Here is a 20563-nt window from a genome sequence, read left to right on the forward strand (position 1 = left end):
AATTGTTAACTGCCAATAATGTCATCTTGTCATGGAGGTAACCCACCCCTTTCTGATTAGATTTTGGCTCACGCCGTAGGAAGGTGTTCATGTCTAATCTGTAATCCTGGTCAAGAGTCTAGCTATTGCTAGAGACATAATATGTCTCAGGGGAAACCTACTGGTTTACTAAGTGGTCATATTTTCAATTGACTTCTAAATATTTATGCTGACATAGAAGTGTTACACTTAATCTTCACTGAAGAGACTACTTGCTTTAGGGGACAATAGCTAATACAGAAACAAACAAGAGTTTTGATATTGGTTGAGTGGTGGGCCCTAAATGGAACACCTATATAGTCCCTCTCTCCACACCCTATCCTTCCCAAGAGAAAACATTAATACTTTTAAAACACACATTGACATCTTAACTATTGCTCATGTTATTGAATATATACACTACAGGCTCAAGTAATTTTCAGAAAGAAATTTAACAAGAAATGGAAAGATGATGTTTAGCCCTAAACTCACGAATACTCTAAAAACATTTTAAGAATAATAATGGGCTAAAATATTTTGATACTAAATATTGAAATATGACCAACTGACCTACAGTATAATCTGATATGTAACTTATTTGCAACATTAAAACCTTCAATTTAAATTATTACGTACCAATGACCGAACACTTTCATGGCTATCACAATTTTGGTCATTTTCTGTTGATATCTCTTCATTGCATGGACCTGTTGACAAGTGTACATATTTAAGTAAAATAAATTACAAATAAATGGCAAATAAGATGAACATATTTTATTAAAATAGAAATAATTAACGGTAGATATAACAATCATACCCTGACTAAGACAATGATGAAGACTAGAGTTTCAAAATGGAAATTAAATAAGTGAAATTGAGAACGTGATTTAAGAACAAAAACACACTTAAAGAAAGTTAAATTAGCATATCATTATATATGAGATATATATTAACCATAGAGACTCAAATCTGGTTATCATACATTGAGGATCAAGATAGAATTCATATGTTGATTTATCAAATTTTGGTCTCTGGATTTGTCCTTGGATCTTCCAGCGGTTTTTTTCTCAACCAATCATGTACTATAAGGTGTATTTACCAGAAATCTATATTTAAAAATCCATTGTATAATTTGAAGCACAACAGAACCAAATGAATAACTACTGATTTGGATTCTCAGTTGTTTCTAGGGAGAAAAAAGTTGAAATGAAATGAGGAGCACCAGAAAAAAAAAAGCCATTTTAGACTTTGCATATGAAAACTTTTTTATTAAATGGTTATATACTTCTAAATCTATAGTTATTAGATACACACATTCTATTGGGAAGATGTAAGCAATTTTCTATGAACAGATAATGTCAAATCATCTGGTCTATTCATTCCAACATTTCACGCATACACAATATTCATGTTTAACAATGTGCTTTTATCACAGACCCTCCTCACCCTTCATCAGGAGCTCCTTACATCCAAGAAAAGAAGATTTGAAATAAGTTATTTCATTATGTTACATTCATATAGAAAGTTGTGACACAGAAAACTGAACTTCACATTTTGTGAAGTTGAACACATTACTATTTTAGTTCTTATCTTACTTCATGTAATTTTGTGAGTGATGATTGGAGAGTCACTGGGTCCAGTATGTTATACATTTATTTATTTATTTAGTAATAATTCAACTTGTTCTAATGGGGAATTTACAGTTATCAGTCCTGATTATTCCTATAAGCAGTTCTTCATTTCAAGCCCATATTTTGATTCTAACTTTTGTCATAAAGGGACTCATATGTGCATATCCTACCACTATTTCTTTTTCCACTGCACATCTTTTTGTTTTGTTTTGTTTTTGTTTTTGTTTTTTTGTTTTTGTTTTTTGTTTGAGACAGGGTTTTTCTGTATAGCCCTGGCTGTCCAGGAACTCACTTTGTAGACCAGGCTGGCCTCGAACTCAGAAATCCGCCTGCCTCTGCCTCCCGAGTGCTGGGACTAAAGGCCCACAAAATTAAAGCCGTGCGCCACCACGCCCGGCTAAACTGGACAATCTTAACATATTCATCTCTAGGGACCTATTTTATTATTTCTGTGAGAAGCACACTATTTTGAACATATTCATCCTCAAGGAATTTCACTATTTTCATTGAGTCGCACAGTTCTTCCCCCCCTTTTTTTTTTCCTGGTACTTAATAATTGTTCTCATCTTTCACTTCCCTGTCTTCCCTATACTTTAAGAAACCTTACTGCTTGCTCTACCAATACTACAGCCTTGTAATTTATTGAGCTATTGGACTGCTTTAGTGATAGATTCCATTTCACATTTGCAGAACATGGATTTAATATTATTCTTATAGCTATTTAATCAATTTTATTCACTAGTATTGTCATGATTTATATAACAATTTCTTCAAAAAGCTATTCACAGAATCAAGATTTTACCATTCATTTCTAGACTTGTGTTATTTTCTCTTCTTTGATGCACAGTGGTGGCTAAGTGGCCCAGATGCTCTCTTGTTGAAGGAAGTGAAGAAACAATCTGTAAAAAAAAATATTAAAATTTAGTTAACATTCTTCTCTCCTCTGATAAGATCAAAGGTTCACTTTGCAAAGCAATGAGAGAGTCAAATAAGGGAAACACTTCATCAGAACCCACAGTTTGGAGCAGAACACTGTGGACATGCTACCTAATTACAGTCTAACTTGAGTCTTTTTATGGGCACTGACAATGAAAGTCAACATGAAGGCCACTGTAGAAATAAGAGTAGGTGTCAAAAATATGGAAAAAAGATACATTCAAGGTTGTTTGTTACTAGTATAAATATGAAAATATAAACTGTACATACACAACAGAAAAATGATACCTCTACCTATGCCAAAATTCATTTGTAGTTTTTTTCAAATTGAAATTGCTACATCATATATGTTAAACTCTCATCTACAACCAAAGAACTCACAATTTAATGCAACATTAATAGTCTATTAACCCTGTATGATGACTCGTAGATGTCTACTATTACTGCCACAAAACTGAGTAAAAATGGTTTCCCACCTTGAATGCTTATTGTAAGACACAAACAATACCATACTTTTGTCATAGAAATGGTAATTAAATATATATAGTGTGATAATAAACCTCCCAAATGGAAAATAGGCCTTATCAATACAACTGATACAACAAAGTATTAACCAATTACCAAGGAAAAATACTTTCAAAAATGAAATAATTGTGACCAATTATTTTTATAAGAAAATTGCACATGTAATTTTATTATCTTATGATTTCTAGAGCATCGTCAGTGTGAAAGTTTACATACCAAAGGTGTGACTTTTTCTTTCCCACTGTTCCTCCTGGGCTCTTCTGTTGATGCCATTTCTTTCTTTGTAGCTGTTGAGAAATAAAAATATTTAACCAATTCTAACTGTAATGCAATGAATCATCTTGTCAAAGTGTTACAGAGAGATGAATGCAAGAGTGAAAAAGAAGAGCGTTTAGACACAGTTAAATTGAAATTTCAAGATTCATTTTCCCCAAAGAACACTTTTAAGTACTCGAAATCTATAAATGAAGCTTTAGCATGTCATTAGATAGTTGTGGTTGTGTAAGTATTAAATATATTCCTTGGAATAGACACAGGAGTGTGCCAGGTTCAGAGAATTAAAGTATTTCTTGTACTCACCCCAAAACACAAAAGAAGAATCACTCAGACACAAATTATTCAAATACCACTGAAGTATTCACAATCGCACTGTACAACCTCATGACTATGGTTATTTTTGTCCATGATATGTGAACACAAATTTATCCAAAAATATTTTGTTTGCTTTGTTTCTTATTTTCCTTGGAAAGACTCTGCCAGATATAGGAAGTCTCCACTATTGGCAGTGTTTTCAAGAAGTATATATGCATTTATTTCTATTTGGAGTCCCTTATCAGTCTCCCTTCTGAACATTAATATTGTGACTAATCATTTCACATTGTAGCTAATAATGAACTAGGTGCAAAGTTCTTAAACCATTCCATTTTTTTAATTCAAAAAGTCCACTCTCACCTAGCCATTATTTATTGAAATCCCACTAATTGCTAGAGACTTGGTTTATATCCAGTCAATAAAATGATTCAGGAATGGATTTCTAACAGGTAAATCTGGAGTAAGACAGGTCAGTGAAGTTAGGTACATAAGAGAGTGAAAATGGGAAGACCAAAAATAGCAGACACAGATGGGAAGAAAGGAGTACCCATGTCTCCAGCTGCATATGTAGCAGAGGATGGCCTTGTGATATATCAATGGGAGGATGTCCTTGGTTCTATGAAGGCTAGATAGATGCCCCAATGTAGGGGAATTGAGGGCAGGGAGGTGGGAGTTGGTGGGTGGGTAGAGGAACACCCTCATAGAAACAGGGGGGATGGAGAATGGGAGAGGGGGTTTATGGAAGGGGGGAAAACTGGGAAAGGGGATAACATTTGAAATGCAAATAAAGAAAATATTCAATAAAAAAGAACAAGCCAAAACAAACAAACAAACAAACAAAAACATATGAAGTAAAAAACAAAAGCCAATTCCAGCTTGAGATTACAAAAACAAATAAAAAAGTAAAACAGACAAACAATTTATTTCTAAGTTAGAACAAATTCAAGTTAACTTAGAAATTAACAGTTTAAAGCTCTCTGTTGCTGCACTGCAATCAATGTACCGTGGGAGAAGAATATTGTTAGCAGAATATACATGTATGTTAGAAGGTAAATTTGAGACAATTATTGGAGAAAGACAATGCAGGCTTGAATTTAGAGAATATTTCCAGAAATGCACAGCAATCAAAATGACACTTTAAATGAAGCGCTAATAACTGCATCTGTATATAAACCTGACACCCTGAAATGCTACACACTGCTCATCAGTTTACAAAGCACATGAAATCGGAAGTGAATAAGTACACACTTACAGAGTGTACTGAACCTCTCCAAATGTGCTCAGTTTCCTTCTCCTGGGGTTTTATGCTACATAACACACTTAGGTGATCTGTTAGATGTCTCTCTTCTTACTGGAAGGAGCTATTGAGGAATTACAAGGCAGTCTGGGAATTTAACTGTCAGAAGCCATCTAGGAAAAGTTATATGGCTAGCAAATGAATTTTCTGGGGGTGGTCCACTGTTGGCTTGCAATGGGTAAGCTCTAAGATGCAAGGTCAACAGAGACTTCATCCTAGGATTGCTTCTTGTTGCTGATATGACTTTCCTGTCACTATTACTTAGCCTAATGATTCCTGGGCATCAGCTAACCCTTTTAGGCAGATTTCCTGCAGAATCAATATGAAGATGTACTTTCATATAGTAATGCAGTGTAGATAAATTGATGATTTCATAATTCCTGAAAATGATTTTATAGAATTTCTAAATTTATACAAGTAATTTCACAAGTTCTCTATGGATCAAGGGTGCAAACAGATCTCTGTAAGCCTTCACATGTCATGGGCTAATTGCACTAGGGAAAGAAAGCAGGCTTAAAACAAATTTGTGATCAAGGAAATAGAAAACATTCATTCGGGTCCAAGAATGAAGCCACAGGTGTGCATTATGAGAAAGCAAGGCCATGTGAAATTGTTGCTTTGAACTTATAGAGCTCATAGAGTGAAATACTACTTTGAACTTACTATCAACATCTTTGTGTAACTCTCCATTTGTGGATATTAGCCCAGAAACTTAGAATACCCAAGATATAAGATACAGTTTGGAAAAACACATGAAACTCAAGAAGAACGAAGACCAAAGTGTGGACACTTTGCCCCTTTTTAGAATTGGGATCAAAACACCCATGGAAGGAGTTACAGAGACAAAGTTTGGAGCTGAGATGAAAGGATGGACCATCTAGTGACTGCCATACCTGGGATCCATCCCATAATCAGCCTCCAAATGCTGACACCATTGCATACACTAGCAAGATTTTGCTGAAAGGACCCAGGAAAGAGCTGTCTCTTGTGAGGCTGTGCCGGGGCCTAGCAAACACATAAGTGGATGCTCACAGTCTGCTATTGGATGAATCACAGGGCCCCCAATGGAGGAGCCAGAGAAAGTACCCAAGGAGCTAAAGGGATCTGCAACCTTATAGGTGGGACAACATTAACTAACCAGTGTGGGAAGCCACATGTGCTGTTGCAGAGTGGCACAGGCTTCTGCTGGCCACCACGCATACATAGGCAGGAACGTTTTTTGCCAAGATGAGGTTTTGAGAATTAACCAAAATTGACCAATCAGAAGAGAGAGAAATTGACCAATCAGAAGAGAGAGAAGTTAACCAATCAGAAGAGAGAGAAGTTACCAATCAGATGAGAGAGAAAGTAACCAATCAGATGTAGGAATGCAAATGAGTTGGTAAGCATCAACCAAGCACAACACAATCCGGGTGTGAGACACGCCTCTCCTAGGCCTATATAAAGCAGCACCAGGGCTGGGCTCAGGGTCTTTTTGCCTCTACAATCAAGCTCTCCCAATAAACGTGTGCAGAAGGATCCTGTTGCAGCGTCGTTCTTGCTGGTTGAGTCGGACGCGCGCAAGAAGTGGTGCTGAGAACCCGGGATGAAACATCTTCAGGCACGAGCGAAGACCCCCTGCTACAGGGAGGATTCAGAACTGCATCGCGGGGAAGGAGCGGTTAATAAAGGTTCCCGTAAAACAGGCTGCTGAGAAGGATCCAGCGTGGATTCAGAACTCTTCAGCTGGGGAGCGGTGTTAATAAAGTGTTCCTGCAAAACAGACTGCTGAGAAGGATTCGACTGCACGGATTCAGAACTCTTCAGCTGAGGAACGGTGGTACCGGTAAGTATAAAGAAATTGATGTGAGTCTCTGAGAGGTATGCTTTCCTATGGAATAGATCCGATAATTGTAGCTGGGGTTGTGCTGCTCGCTTTTTTTCTTGCCTTGATAGTTTGCCTTTGCTTTAACTGTCACCGCCCAGGGCACGAGTGTATCTGCTGGGAATAATTTCATGTAGATAACACTTAGTCCAGGATGATCATGGGTACTGGCCAGTCTATTCCTTTAGTGGGGCCGGTGCAAGCCTTGCTTAAAGAAAGAGGTTTAAAGATTTCAGAAAGTACAGTGAGTGGGTTTTTAAAAGAGATAGACAGACTCGCTCCTTGGTTTGCTCCCACTGGGTTGCTGACGCTACCTAGTTGGGAAAAGTTAGGGAGAGATATAGCGAGAGAGGAAGCAGAAGGGAAAGTGAAGGCAGGAACAAGGCCGTTATGGAAATTAATTAAGGCTTGTATTCAGGATAAGAAATGTGAGCTAGCTGTTAAGGAAGGGCAGCGACTTTTACAGGAGCAACAGGAAAGTATGTCAGAAACAGAGAGATATGAAAAAGAAGGCGCGTACAGAAAGATACGTAAAGGGAAAGAAATAAAAGGAGAAAAGGAAAAGAAACCAAAAAGTAACGATATAAAAGATAGTATAAAAAATAAAGAACAGAAAATTAAGTCAATTTACCCTCCTCTTGAGGACTTTGAGTTATTAGAATTATCTTGCTCAGAGGACTCGGAATTATCAGCAGGGGAGGGGGAAGATTTGGAGGAGGCTGCTGCAGAGTATGAGGTGGAAAGATATGGTCCAATAGGGAGGAGTTTTGGTGCTCCCCCACCACCTCCACCTTATACAGATAAGAAAGCAATTGGCAATGGCCACTCTTTTTGCACTCCTAGAGGGTTGTGAAAAATATGTCAGGCTTTTCCTGTTTTTCAGGATCAAGCTCAACAGCGGTATTATGAGCCAATATCGCATAAACAAGTGAAAGAGTTAGTAGAGTCAGTAAGGACCTACGGAGTTAATGCCTCATTTACTCAGTCCCAGATTGAAGACTGGCTCACAATGCCATGACTCCCTCGGATTGGATGAGTGTGGTAAAGGCATGTCTTACGATGGGACAGTATCTAGATTGGAAGTCTATATGGCATGATCTGTGTTTGAGTCAGGCCCGTGCTAATGCTACTGCAGGGCAACCAGCATGGAGCTTTGAAATGCTTACAGGTCAGGGTATGTGGACAAACAATCAATTAGGATACCCAGTGCAGTTCTATGATCAAATCAATCAGGCAGCAGTGAAAGCTTGGAAAGCATTGCCTAATCGAGGAGAGGTATCTGGTAATTTGACAAAAATTATTCAGGGAATTAATGAGCCATTCTCTGAATTTGTGGCTCGCATGATGGAAGCAGCAGGGCGCATATTTGGTGATTCTGAGACCGCATTGCCGCTAATTGAACAATTAGTTTATGAGCACCAAAAGAGTACTTTATGAGTACCAAAGAATGCAGAAATGCTATCACACCTTGGAAAGGGAAAGGACTACAGGCGTGGATGAAAGCATGTAGAGAAATAGGAGGACCACTTTCAAATGCAGGGCTGGCTGCCGCAGTTTTAATGGCAAAAACAAAAGAAATAACCTGCTATAATTGTGGACAAACAGGTCATATGCAAAAGCAGTGTACAAAGGGTAGGAAGAGTAGGTTTGAAAAGACAGGACCAGGTATTTGCCCAAAATGTGGGAAAGGAAAACATTGGGCAAATGAATGTTTGCCCAGATCAGTCAGAGATATAAAAGGAAGGCCAATACCTCAGTTTAAAGTACAACAGCCAAAAAGCGGAGTAAGGGGCCCCCGTCCCCAGGGCCCCCAAATGTATGGGGCACTCCAGACCACAGTGTCTATGAGGCCACCCAGAGACCGAGGAGAGCCACTCCGGGTTCAGCAGGGTTGGACATCTGTGCCACCTCCAGAGTAATTCTTACACCTCAAATGGGATGCCAACCTATTTCATCAGATTTTAGAGGTCCCTTACCAAAGGATACAGTGGGCCTACTGTTGGGTAGGTCCTCTTCTGCTTTGAAAGGATTAATGATACACCCTGGAGTTATAGATTCAGATTATGAGGGACAAGTTAAGATTATGTGTTCTGCACCCAGAGGTATCGTAGCCATTTCCCCTGGGGATCGCATTGCTCAATTGCTGATTCTTCCTAGTTTGCATAACATGTTCCCTAGTAGCCAGGATTCCCGAGGAGATAAGGGACTTGGTTCTACAGGAACTAATGTGGCATACATATCTTTAGATTTGGATAATCGTCCCACTTTACCATTACAAATAGAAGGAAAAACCTTTCAAGGTATAATGGATACAGGAGCAGATAAAAGCATTATATCTAGTAATTGGTGGCCTGCTTCTTGGCCTGTTAATCAATTGTCACATAGCTTACAAGGATTAGGATATGAGGCTACCCCAACTATAAGTGCAAAAATCCTTACAATGGAAAGATAAAGGAGGAAGGACAGGGCTTTTTCAACCTTATGTACTCCCTTTACCTGTAAACTTATGGGGAAGAGATGTGATGTCAGCCATGAACTTTATACTGACTAATGATTATTCTCAGAAAAGCAAGGAAATGATGAAAGGAATGGGATATATACCTGGACTAGGTCTAGGAAAAAACTTACAAGGTAGAATTTCACCAGTTAAAGCCAATGTAAAAGCAGATAAGAAAGGGCTAGGCTTTTTCTAGGGGCCGCTGAGGAGCCTTTGCCCATTCCATGGTGTACAGAGGACATGGTGTGGGTGCCTCAGTGGTCTTTATCCTCTGAGAAATTAAAAGCAGCTAAAGAATTAGTACAAGAACAATTAGACCTGGGACATGTAGAACCCACACAATCACCCTGGAACACCCCTATTTTTGTTGTAAAGAAAAAGTCAGGTAAATGGAGATTGTTACATGACCTCAGAGCCATTAATGCACAAATGCAAGTTATGGGTCCTGTACAAAGAGGACTCCCCCTACTTTCAGCTCTACCTAAGGATTGGAAAATTATAGTAGTAGATATTAAGGATTGTTTCTTTTCCATTCCATTAAACGAGAAAGATAAACCTAGATTTGCATTTACCCTACCTTCTGTTAATCATATGGAGCCTGATAAAAGGTATCAATGGCGAGTGTTACCCCAAGGAATGGCAAATAGCCCTACCATATGTCAATTATATGTAGGAAAAGCTTTATAACCAGTTAGAGATGGTTTCCCCTCCTTAAAAATTTGTCATTATATGGACGACATTGTGATTTGTAGACCTGAAGAAGAAAGTATACAGCGAGCTTATGGCTTTCTTAATGAAACTTTAAAAAATAATGGCTTGATTATTGCACCAGAAAAGGTACAGCAGTCTAATGTTAGTCAATTTTTAGGAGCTACTATTACTTTATGGTGTTTTACCCCACAAAAGATTAGTATAAGAAAAGATCATCTAAGGACATTAAATGATTTTCAAAAATTATTAGGAGATATAAATTGGATTCGACCTTATTTAAGGATCCCTACTTCGGAATTAAAACCTCTATTTCAAATTTTAGAAGGAGAATCACATATTACCTCATTGAGACAATTTACACCTGAGGCTTCTGATGTTCTTAGGAAGGTAGAAGAAGCGATCCAAACAGAACAGCTAAATCGTATAAATGAGCAAAAACCTTTTTGCCTATGCATATTGTGAACCATAAATTTGCCAACTGCTGTATTATGGCAAGATGGTCCTCTAGTATGGATACATCCACATATATCCCCTAATAAGGCTATAGAGCATTATCCCACCATGGTAGCAAGTATGGCCCATAAAGGCATAAAAAGTTCAATTACTCACTTCGGAAAAATGCCGGATAGCATAATTGTTCCCTATACTGCTGAACAAATGCAAACATTGTGTGCGACTATAGATGAATGGGCTATTCTTAGATGCAGTTATTCTGGTTTAATTGATAATCATTATCCTAAACATCCTTTATTACATTTTCTGTTATTACATCCAGTGATATTTCCAAAGGTAACGGCTAACACTCCTATAAAGGGAGCCATTGATATTTATACAGATGGATCCAAAACAGGAATTGGAAGTTATGTGATTAATGAAAAGGCTGCAAGGTTGCAATTTACACCAGGAGCCCCTCAATTGGTAGAATGTTTGGTGGTTTTAGAAGTCTTTAAAAGATTTCTTATGCCCATAAATATTATCTCTGATTCTGTTTATGTGGTTAATGCTGTACTAATGTTAGAGACTGCTGGAAATTTTAAGCAGTCTAGTCCAGTAACTGAAACTTTAATGAAAATACAAGATTGTATTTTGATGCGTGAGCATCCCTTTTATATTCAACATATTAGAGCACATACATCATTACCTGGACCTATGGTTAAGGGTAATGCAATTGCTGATTCAGCCACCAGAGATATGGTTTTCTTATCACAAAATTCTATAGAAAGTGCAAAAAATTTTCATCAACTTTATCATGTCCCTGCTTCTACATTACGACAAAAGTTTAAGCTCACACGAACAGAAGCTCGAGATATTGTCCTACAGTGTGGTAGGTGTGTAGAATTTATTAATGCACCTTCCATGGGCGTTAATCCTCGCGGATTGCGACCCCTAGATGTTTGGCAAATGGACGTCACACATATCCCAGCTTTTGGGAAATTACAATATGTACATGTGTCCATCGATACCAGTTCTGGTGTCCTACATGCCTCTCCCTTGTCAGGGGAAAAAGCAGTTCATGTCTTATCTCACTGCTTAGAGGCTTGGGCTGCATGGGGTAAGCCCCTAGTGCTAAAGACAGATAATGGTCCTGCATATACTTCTAAATTTAGCCAAATTTGCAAACAAATGCAAGTGAAACATATTACTGGACTGCCCTATAATCCACAGGGCCAAGGCATCATTGAGAGAGCCCATCGTACTTTGAAACAATATTTGCAAAAACAGAAAGGGGGAATAGAGGCTATGACGCCAAAGATGGCTCTATCCCTTACAATATTTACTCTTAATTTTTAAAAATTGGATGATGCTAGAAGATCACCAGCTGAAAGGCACGGACAATGGCCTCAATCGCCCAATGAAATGGTCAAATGGAAAAATGTCCTTGATAATAAATGGTATGGCCCGGATCCTATCTTAATCAGATCCCGGGGAGCTATTTGTGTTTTTCCACAGGGTGAAGAAAATCCACTTTGGGTCCCGACGCGACTGACAAGGACCGTGAAAGAGCAAGATGATGAATCCCAAGATGATCCTGCTATTCCTGCATCTGATGATTGAGACCGGGATAAGTATACCTTTGTGGGCCATAGTAAGATCATGGCCAGTACCTTTACCGGTACATTCCAATTCTTCCACCTTGCCTTTGTTTTATGCAACAGAATGTTTTCTAGATGCACCTTGTGCACGACAAACTCCTCAAGAGCCACGGCTGTATAATAGTACGAGTTTTCATTTAAATTATACACTATGCTTTGTGCATAATGTGGATAGACCTTTTACACCCTGTATATTTTTAAAGAAAAAGATTATCTCTAATTGGGCAGACCCCATTATCCAAAATAAAGTGAGCTCTGGAGTGTTACTTAATGCTTTAACGCAAGTCGTCCAAGGAGCGCAATTAGGCTCAGGTGATGTTGGAAATAATGTAACTTCACCTATAAACATCACCACTATTATGATAAAGGGAAAGGTGACTATTCCCAAAAGATCACGATGGCCTGTTGGCAATGCTACTGCTAAACACAGCGTGCCCTGGTGTCATCCGGACCTCACATTTCCTATAGTTTTTTCACCTTGTCAATCAAAAATTTTTCCTCGAAAAGAAATAGCAAAGGGTTTTGTTTTGTCACCTCCTTTAGATTTTACTGTAATGAATGATAAGGAAGATGCTACAGGAAAAGAAAATATTTGGCCATATTACCAATGGATTTTAAGTAATGAGGCAGGTGCTAGTACCAGTCTGTCAGCCTTTGCACTGCTGACTGGAACATTTCATGAGATACTGAATGTTTCTGCCACACTTTCCAATACCTCTGCTCATTTAGATAATGTGACAACTAATAGAGTTATCAGAAATATGACTACCTCTCTAGTAGAAGTTTGTGTTAGTCCTCCATTTTTCTTTATATTGGCTGAATTTCAAAATGATACAGAATGGTTAGATTGTACAAATATCACTTGTTTTTTGACGCAATGCTGGAATGGAACCAAATTCTTAGCCTTAGTGGTACAGCTACCAATCTTGGTCCCTGTACCTGTTGAGGCAGATCCAGAGAAGTTCCCAATAATGAGTCTAGTTAGACAGAAGAGAGATTTTGGAATCACAGCTGCCATTGTCACTGCCATTGTAGTGTCTGCAGCATCAGCGGTTACCGCAGGAATTGCTATGGCCAATCAAGTTAATAGTGCTGATACCATAAGTCAGATAGCAGAAAAAACGTCTGAGGCATTGCTCACTCTGCCAAGGGTGGATTCTCATATCGCCTCAGGATTAATGTTAGTGAATCAGAGAGTGGATATTTTACAGCATAACATGGAACAGATGATGGATGTCATTCAAATGAGTTGTGTGGCATCCACTCCGCATGTATGCATTACTCCCAATAGGTATATTAATAATTCTTTTATTAAAAGTACAGACCTATCGAATTATCTGAAGGGAAACTGGTCGCAGGAGCTGGACAGGCTGCAGAAGAGGCTGCAGATACAGATCCTGAACCTTAATGGAACCAGAGTGGAACCTGTGACCTTTGGAGACTTTACCTCTTGGCTTTCCTCTGCTTTCTCTTACTTTAAGGAATGGGTGGGAGTGATTTTGTTTGGTGCTGCCATATGCTGTTGACTGGCATTCATGCTCTGGTTGGTATGCAAATTTAGAACCCAACAAAAACGTGACAAGGTGATTATAACTCAGGCACTATTGGCTATTGAAAACGGCGCCTCCCCTAAAGTTTGGTTATCTATGCTCAAGAATTAGTCGGCCTCTGAGTTCTCTGCTCTTGTGCATGAGAGAGACTCAACAATCATTGATCAGCCCTTGCACATTGATGCATACGACAAAGTGATCATGATTTCCCCACTAATTCATTTTTTGGCTGGCCTCTTTTGCAGAGTTCGCCCTAGGTCATTTAGCAGTTACTGTCACACAGCACTGGGGTATCCAGAGACGGGCAACTTTCCTCATGCACAGGCCAACCTAAGACACGGGGCCCGGTGGCAATAGGGTTACCCTACGAGGGGAAAAGACTGTGACATTGGAGGAACGACCTAAAACAGGAGCCACAGCGGATGGACATAATTGCACAGGCCTAGTCCAGCCTCATTTTATTAAAACAAAAAGGGGGAGATGTGGGAAGCCACATGTGCCGTTGCAGAGTGGCACAGGCTTCTGCTGGCCACCACGCATACATAGGCAGGACAGTTTTTTTGCCAAGATGAGGTTTTGAGAATTAACCAAAATTGACCTCTCAGATGAGAGAGAAGTTGACCAATCAGATGAGAGAGAAGTTGACCAATCAGAAGAGAGAGAAGTTGACCAATCAGATGAGAGAGAAAGTAACCAATCAGATGTAGAAATGCAAATGAGGTGGTAAGCATCAACCAAGCACAACACAATCTGGGTGTGAGACACGCCTCTCCTAGGCCTATATAAAGCAGCACCAGGGCTAGGCTCAGGGTCTTTTTGCCTCTACAATCAAGCTCTCCCAATAAACGAGTGCAGAAGGATCCTGTTGCAGCGTCGTTCTTGCTGGTCGAGTCAGACGCGCGCAAGAAACCAGTACCCCTCAGAGCTCATGTTTCTAGCTGCTTATGTATCAGAAGATGGCCTAGTCAGACATCATTGGAAAGAGAGGCCCCTTGGTCTTGCAAACTTTATATGCCTCAGTATGGGGGAACGCCAGGGCCAAGGAGTGGGAGTCGGTGGGTAGGAGACTGTGTGTGTGGGGGTATGGTGGACTTTTGGGATAGCATTGGAAATGTAAATGAAGAAAATACTTAACTTTAAAAAAACCTTCCTTATGAAGGATAATGCATGCTTAAACCACAGTGTCCTAATTCCCCGGTGTCCAATATTCACTGTACTCTCAATAACATTCTAACCATTCATTCCCATATCTTCTCTGCACCTCACTATGCCTAGTACTCTGCAGATATTACATCACTGAATGATTTATTTAACAATTCAACTCTTCAGAAGCACACTCGATTGATCAGGTAACTGAATTAGTTTTGATTCTTACTACCACAATTTTGCTTTAAGTTATGATATAAAAATAGTTAAGCATATTTGCCCACAAGAATATATTTAAAGGCCTCCTGCTGTAAATAAACATTCTTCCAAAGGGTATAATTCAATGTTAGAACGTACCTTCTTTTTCATCATTTGTCATATTTTCTTTTCCCTGATGTTCACTTGTAGCTAAGTGATCTACGTTGTTTCTCTGTGGAAGACATTCAGAAGTAGCCTGGAAAAATAATTTTGAAAGTAAGTTCCACAAAATCTATTCCTTTTATGAGGTCAGAATTTCTTATTATCAAAGTAATGAGGCTAGATGTTTGTTAAAGGAAGCACTTACTGGACTCTTCATCATTTGAATAGAGAACTAATATCGATTATCAAATCTATGCTTGGTCTTCACATGCCCAATATAAAATGTGAACTAGGGAAATCAAACTTTGAAGACCAGCAGGAACATTTTTTTCATAGAATAGTAGGTGTCAAGGATATATTAAGGAAAAAAAATTAAGAAATTATCTTTAAAACATCAGATAATTTATGTTAATAGTTGAAAATAATAAGCCAACGCACACAAAAATTCACCTATAAAAATTAATCCAAAGAACATTTGTAGTTTATCAAATGGAGATCACTACAGCAAATGTATGAATCTCCGGTCTTCAACAAAGACACTCACAAATAAATACAAACAGTGAGGAGGCATTCCACTACCAAGTATGAAGACTCATCAGAGTCTAGTTTTACTGCCACAAAAGCAAACAAAAACATGGGTATATCTTACTCCTAGGATAACGGAAAACTGTCATTTCCATCTAAGTCTTATAATAAAAGCAGTATTTTAAATTAAAACATAGTGCAATGTCATGAAATCTCCACGATAAAAATTTGAAGCAAATCCATTCCCTTATTCATAGAGGAAAAAACGGATGAAGACGGGATGGAAAAGGTCTGCTTCACAACAATAGTTCCACATCTCTGCTGTGTGCTCAATGGCAATAACTGAATACCACAGACACCTCCAAGCTTTTTGTGTTCACAGTCACCTGTGTAATGGCAAATAACTGGATAATCTTAAAGAAATTCAATGAAAAGTAGAAACAAGGAATGAAACTTAGAAAAGTACATTCTACATTGCACTTTCAGGAGGAAAATAGAGGGTATTTTTTTGAACGTTACAGATTGATACAAATTCTTCCTTGAAATTTGTTGAAAGTCAGTATTAAGCACTTAGAATTTTGCTGACATGCTGCTTTGTAGGAAGAGAAGCATAGGTAGCAAGAGAAGGCTTTGAGGTTTAATTAGCACTTACATTTTCTATGTGGACATCATCTTACTAATAGCTACAAATGAACTTTTTAATGACCATAGTTGTACAATCATTATGTTAAGAAAACATATTTGAGTGCTCGAGAAGTAATTCAGCTGTTAGGGCCATGAATGCTCTTTCGGAAGACCCAGGCTTTGTTACCAGCACCTGCATGGTGGCACATAACCTCTGTAACTCCAGTACCAGATGGAATATGATGCCCTCTCTGGCTCTGTAGACACTTTATGCATTTGACACAGTTCTAACAGGCAACACACACACACACAAACATACAAATAAAGTCTTCTTAAAAAGTAAAATATTTGAGTAAAGTTATAAGAAAATGTATATTTGATAGTGATTATACAATCCCCATACAAACATCAGCTCTGCAAAAATAATTGATATAAAAAGATGTGAAACTGATTTGTAACTTGGAGAATACTCCAGAATGAATAATGGGTCTTAGTGACAGGCTCAGAGATTATTGTGGAAAGGGGAATGGAAAAATTGTAGAGTCATAGATAGTGAAGGACAGCAAAGAAGCTCAGAGGCCAGAATAGGGCACCATATTCCATCTGGAACTGGAGTCTCAGAGGTTATGTGCCACCATGCAGGTGTTGGGAACAAAGCCTGGGTCCTCTGCAAGAACAAAATGAGGGTATTCACACAGAGGAATTTACAACAGTTGAGACAGCCTGCACAAAACTTGTACAACTACAAGCCAGACAAAAATTCCAACATGATGTGGGACGGGTAGGTTGACACAAAGTCTCACTTCCAGCTAAGAATCTTTTGACAATTGATAACCGTTATAAGATAGAGAATAAGCTGTTTTTAAGAGTGTGATCCCTTTAGGTCAACCATGTTCTAGAGGAAGACCCCACATCCATCCAACAGTATATGCATAGTGCCAACTTTAATTTTTGAGTTGTGTGTGTGTGTGTGTGTGTGTGTTTTAAACAAGGTTATAAAGTTTATGTGTAGTGAGTGAGGCTTGTTCTGGGAGGAGATAGGGGAGGGAAAAATTGCTAAAATACATTGTATCAAATTCTCAGAGAATTAATGGAAAGATATTTGACAAATGAGTGAATCATATAGAGGTAAATAAAACTGAAATGGGATTCACTAAAAAACAAAAGGTGAGCATAAGAATTTGCATGTAATATTTGAAATGTGCCAAACAGCCACTTTTACAATTCTTTTGTCTGCCCTACCAGCATAAAGTTAACTATGACACTGTTCATCCATCACCTGCCACTAGACTATTCCACAATGAAAGAACCAAGGGATGAACAGACACCATCTACTGTACTCTCTACTCAATGTGTCTACTACATTCTGTTTCATGGTCATTGCAGACACAGTCTTAGTCCCTGGAGCATAGCTGAATATCACACACAGCACTTAACTCTGTTTACAGAATTCCACTTACACAGTCACTGATTATAACCACAAACTCCTTCAATGTCCTTCTGAAAATTTGAACCGTGTGTTATGATTTCTAAGGTTTCACTGTATCATGGGAAATTGTGTCAGTTATTCTGTGCTTCATATATCACATATAGTTATATGACATCAGTCATCCAAAGACCCAACATTCAAAATACAGTATTTATGCACTTGGAAGACACGAGCAATCTTCAAAAAGACATTTGTCACAGGAGGAAAGATCAAGTTTTTCTCTGAATTTGTTCTGTCTTTAAGAATGCTTTAAAAATCATAGTGAGCTAGAACACTTTAAAATTATAAACCAAATTGTGACTAATTATATATATCTATAATAGTCTCATGTAACATGCCTTTTTATTTCCCTTAGCTACATTTGTAGAACAACAGTAAGACTGCAATTGACATTTACATACCCGTGTTCCCAGTTTTTCCATGCTCTCCTGTCTTCTTTGTTCTTTTGCTGGTGTCAGGACTCCTCTGTGTGGTTTTGCTTATAAATGCACATATTTAATTAAAACAACTTTCATGACATTGTAGATTAAATGAAAAACATAAATATTAATTCAGCTGTTTAAACTTATCAGAATGTAACCTAAATTTCCATACTGCTATTGAATGTACTCAACTGCCCTAAAACTTTACATGAAGATTTAATTCTATAGGGAATAGTTTTAGTTATGTAATAAACATAAGTGTGTCCATGAATGTCCATAAGTATCACTTGGAGAGGTTCTAGTTTGTTTCAGACTATGTAAACCCTGATCTATAAAATACTATCTTAAGAAGCAAACCATGATTGCACATTAACATTTATTCACATAGGAGTCACCAGTGAGGTTTCTTGTTACCATATAAAAATCAACCAGGCTTGCATATTGAGGCGCTACCATGTTCAATGCTTTCCCAACAAAGGAGAGGAAAGGATGAATGCAAATCAGTGTTTTGCTGACTTGACAAGCTTACACATGCAAGCATTGTATCTCTTCCATCTTTCCAGGACTCTGCATTTCACTTTCTAAAGAATTCCATCATTTTCCTCTATTCAAACCTTTTATGATTTCTTTATATTCCTGTGCTCAGCAACATTTTTAATCATCCATTTCTGTCATTCTGTACTTTATTATGCCTCACTACCCCTCAGATATTACAATACCCTATAATCTATTGAGCAATTCAGCAGCTTTAATGCCACACTCAGTTTCAACTTTCACAGAAACTGAGTCAGACATCAATCCCATTAGCACTTAACTTCTACATGACACATTGGTAAAATCTTTGTTTGATAGAATATACTCATCCCCCTGATTTACTTGGCTATTCCTTCCCAGGGCTCCATATAAATTATATGTCTTACCTTTTCCTGAGACTGCATTAATTAGGGAAGCAGAAAACCCGGCCTGATCAGGGGCACAATTCTCGTCCCGTCCACACCAGCACAGGGGTACCTTGGGCATGGAGTCTTCGGATATCCTTAAGGTATACACAGGACCCTCCATGGGATCTTAAGACCTCTGTGAGTGGATCACAACTTCTGCCAGGAGGCAGGCTGGAACACCAGATATCTGGGCACCTTCCCTAAAAGAGGAGAGCCTACCTGCAGAGAGTACTCTGAACACTGAAATTCAGGAGAGAGCTAGTCTCCCCGGTCTGCTGATAAAGGCTAACATAAACACCTGAGGAACAAGATCTAACCAGAGACAACTACAACAACTAACTCCAGAGATTACCAGATGGTGAAAGGCAAACCTAAGGATCTTACTAACAGAAACCAAGACCACTCACCATCATCAGAATGCAGCACTCCCACCCCACCCAGTCCTGGGCACCCCAACACACCCAAAAAAACTAGACCCGGATTTAAAAGCATATCTCATAATGATGGTAGAGGACATCAAGAAGGACTTTAATAACTCACTTAAAGAAATACAGGAGAACACTGCTAAACAGGTAGAAGACCTTAAAGAGGAAGCACAAAAATCCCTTAAAGTATTGCAAGAAAACATGACCAAACAGGTGATGGAATTGAATAAAACCATCCAAGACCTAAAAAGGGAAGTAGACACTATGAATAAAACCCAAAGTGAGGCAACACTGGAGATAGAAACCCTAGGAAAGAAATCTGGAACCATAGATTCGAGCATCAGCAACAGAATACAAGAGATGGAAGAGAGAATCTCAGATGCAGAAGATTCCATAGAGATCATTGGCACAACAATCAAAGAAAATACAAAATGCAAAAAGATCCTAACTCAAAACATCCAGGAAATCCAGGACACAATGATAAGACCAAACCTACCGATAATAGGAATAGATGAGAAGGAAGATTTTCAATTTAAAAGGCCAGCAAATATCTTCAACAAAATTATAGAAGAAAACTTTCCAAACTTAAAGAAAGAGATGCCCATGAACATACAAGAAGCCTACAGAATTCCAAATAGACTGGACCAGAAAAGAAATTCCTCCCAACACATAATAATCAGAACAACAAATGCACTAAATAAAGATAGAATATTAAAAGCAGTAAGGGAAAAAGGTCAAGTAACATATAAAGGCAGGCCTATCAGAATTACACCAGACTTTTCACAAGAGACTATGAAAGCCAGAAGATCCTGGACAGATGTTATACAGAGCCTAAGAGAACACAAATACCAGCCCAGGCTACTATACCCAGCCAAACTCTCAATTACCATAGATGGAGAAACCAAAGTATTCCACGAC

At 38.5% G+C, this 20563-nt stretch overlaps 1 protein-coding gene across 1 annotated transcript in view; it reads right to left on the bottom strand.

Moving 5' to 3' along the window:
• The window catches only part of LOC110289830 (uncharacterized), a 153161-nt gene that overhangs the window by 66088 nt on the left and 66510 nt on the right, over positions 1-20563 (bottom strand). Inside the window, exons 24-28 of the mRNA XM_085834804.1 lie at positions 18259-18335; positions 15217-15313; positions 3327-3397; positions 2452-2548; positions 655-725 (exon numbers count right to left, since the gene is read on the bottom strand). Of these exons, the coding sequence (XP_085690930.1) occupies positions 655-725; positions 2452-2548; positions 3327-3397; positions 15217-15313; positions 18259-18335 (413 nt within the window). The remainder of the gene's footprint in view (positions 1-654; positions 726-2451; positions 2549-3326; positions 3398-15216; positions 15314-18258; positions 18336-20563) is intronic.

Source organism: Mus caroli, unplaced genomic scaffold (genome assembly GCF_978045245.1).
Source record: "Mus caroli unplaced genomic scaffold, Mus_caroli_1 scaffold_2, whole genome shotgun sequence".
NCBI lineage: Eukaryota > Metazoa > Chordata > Mammalia > Rodentia > Muridae > Mus > Mus caroli.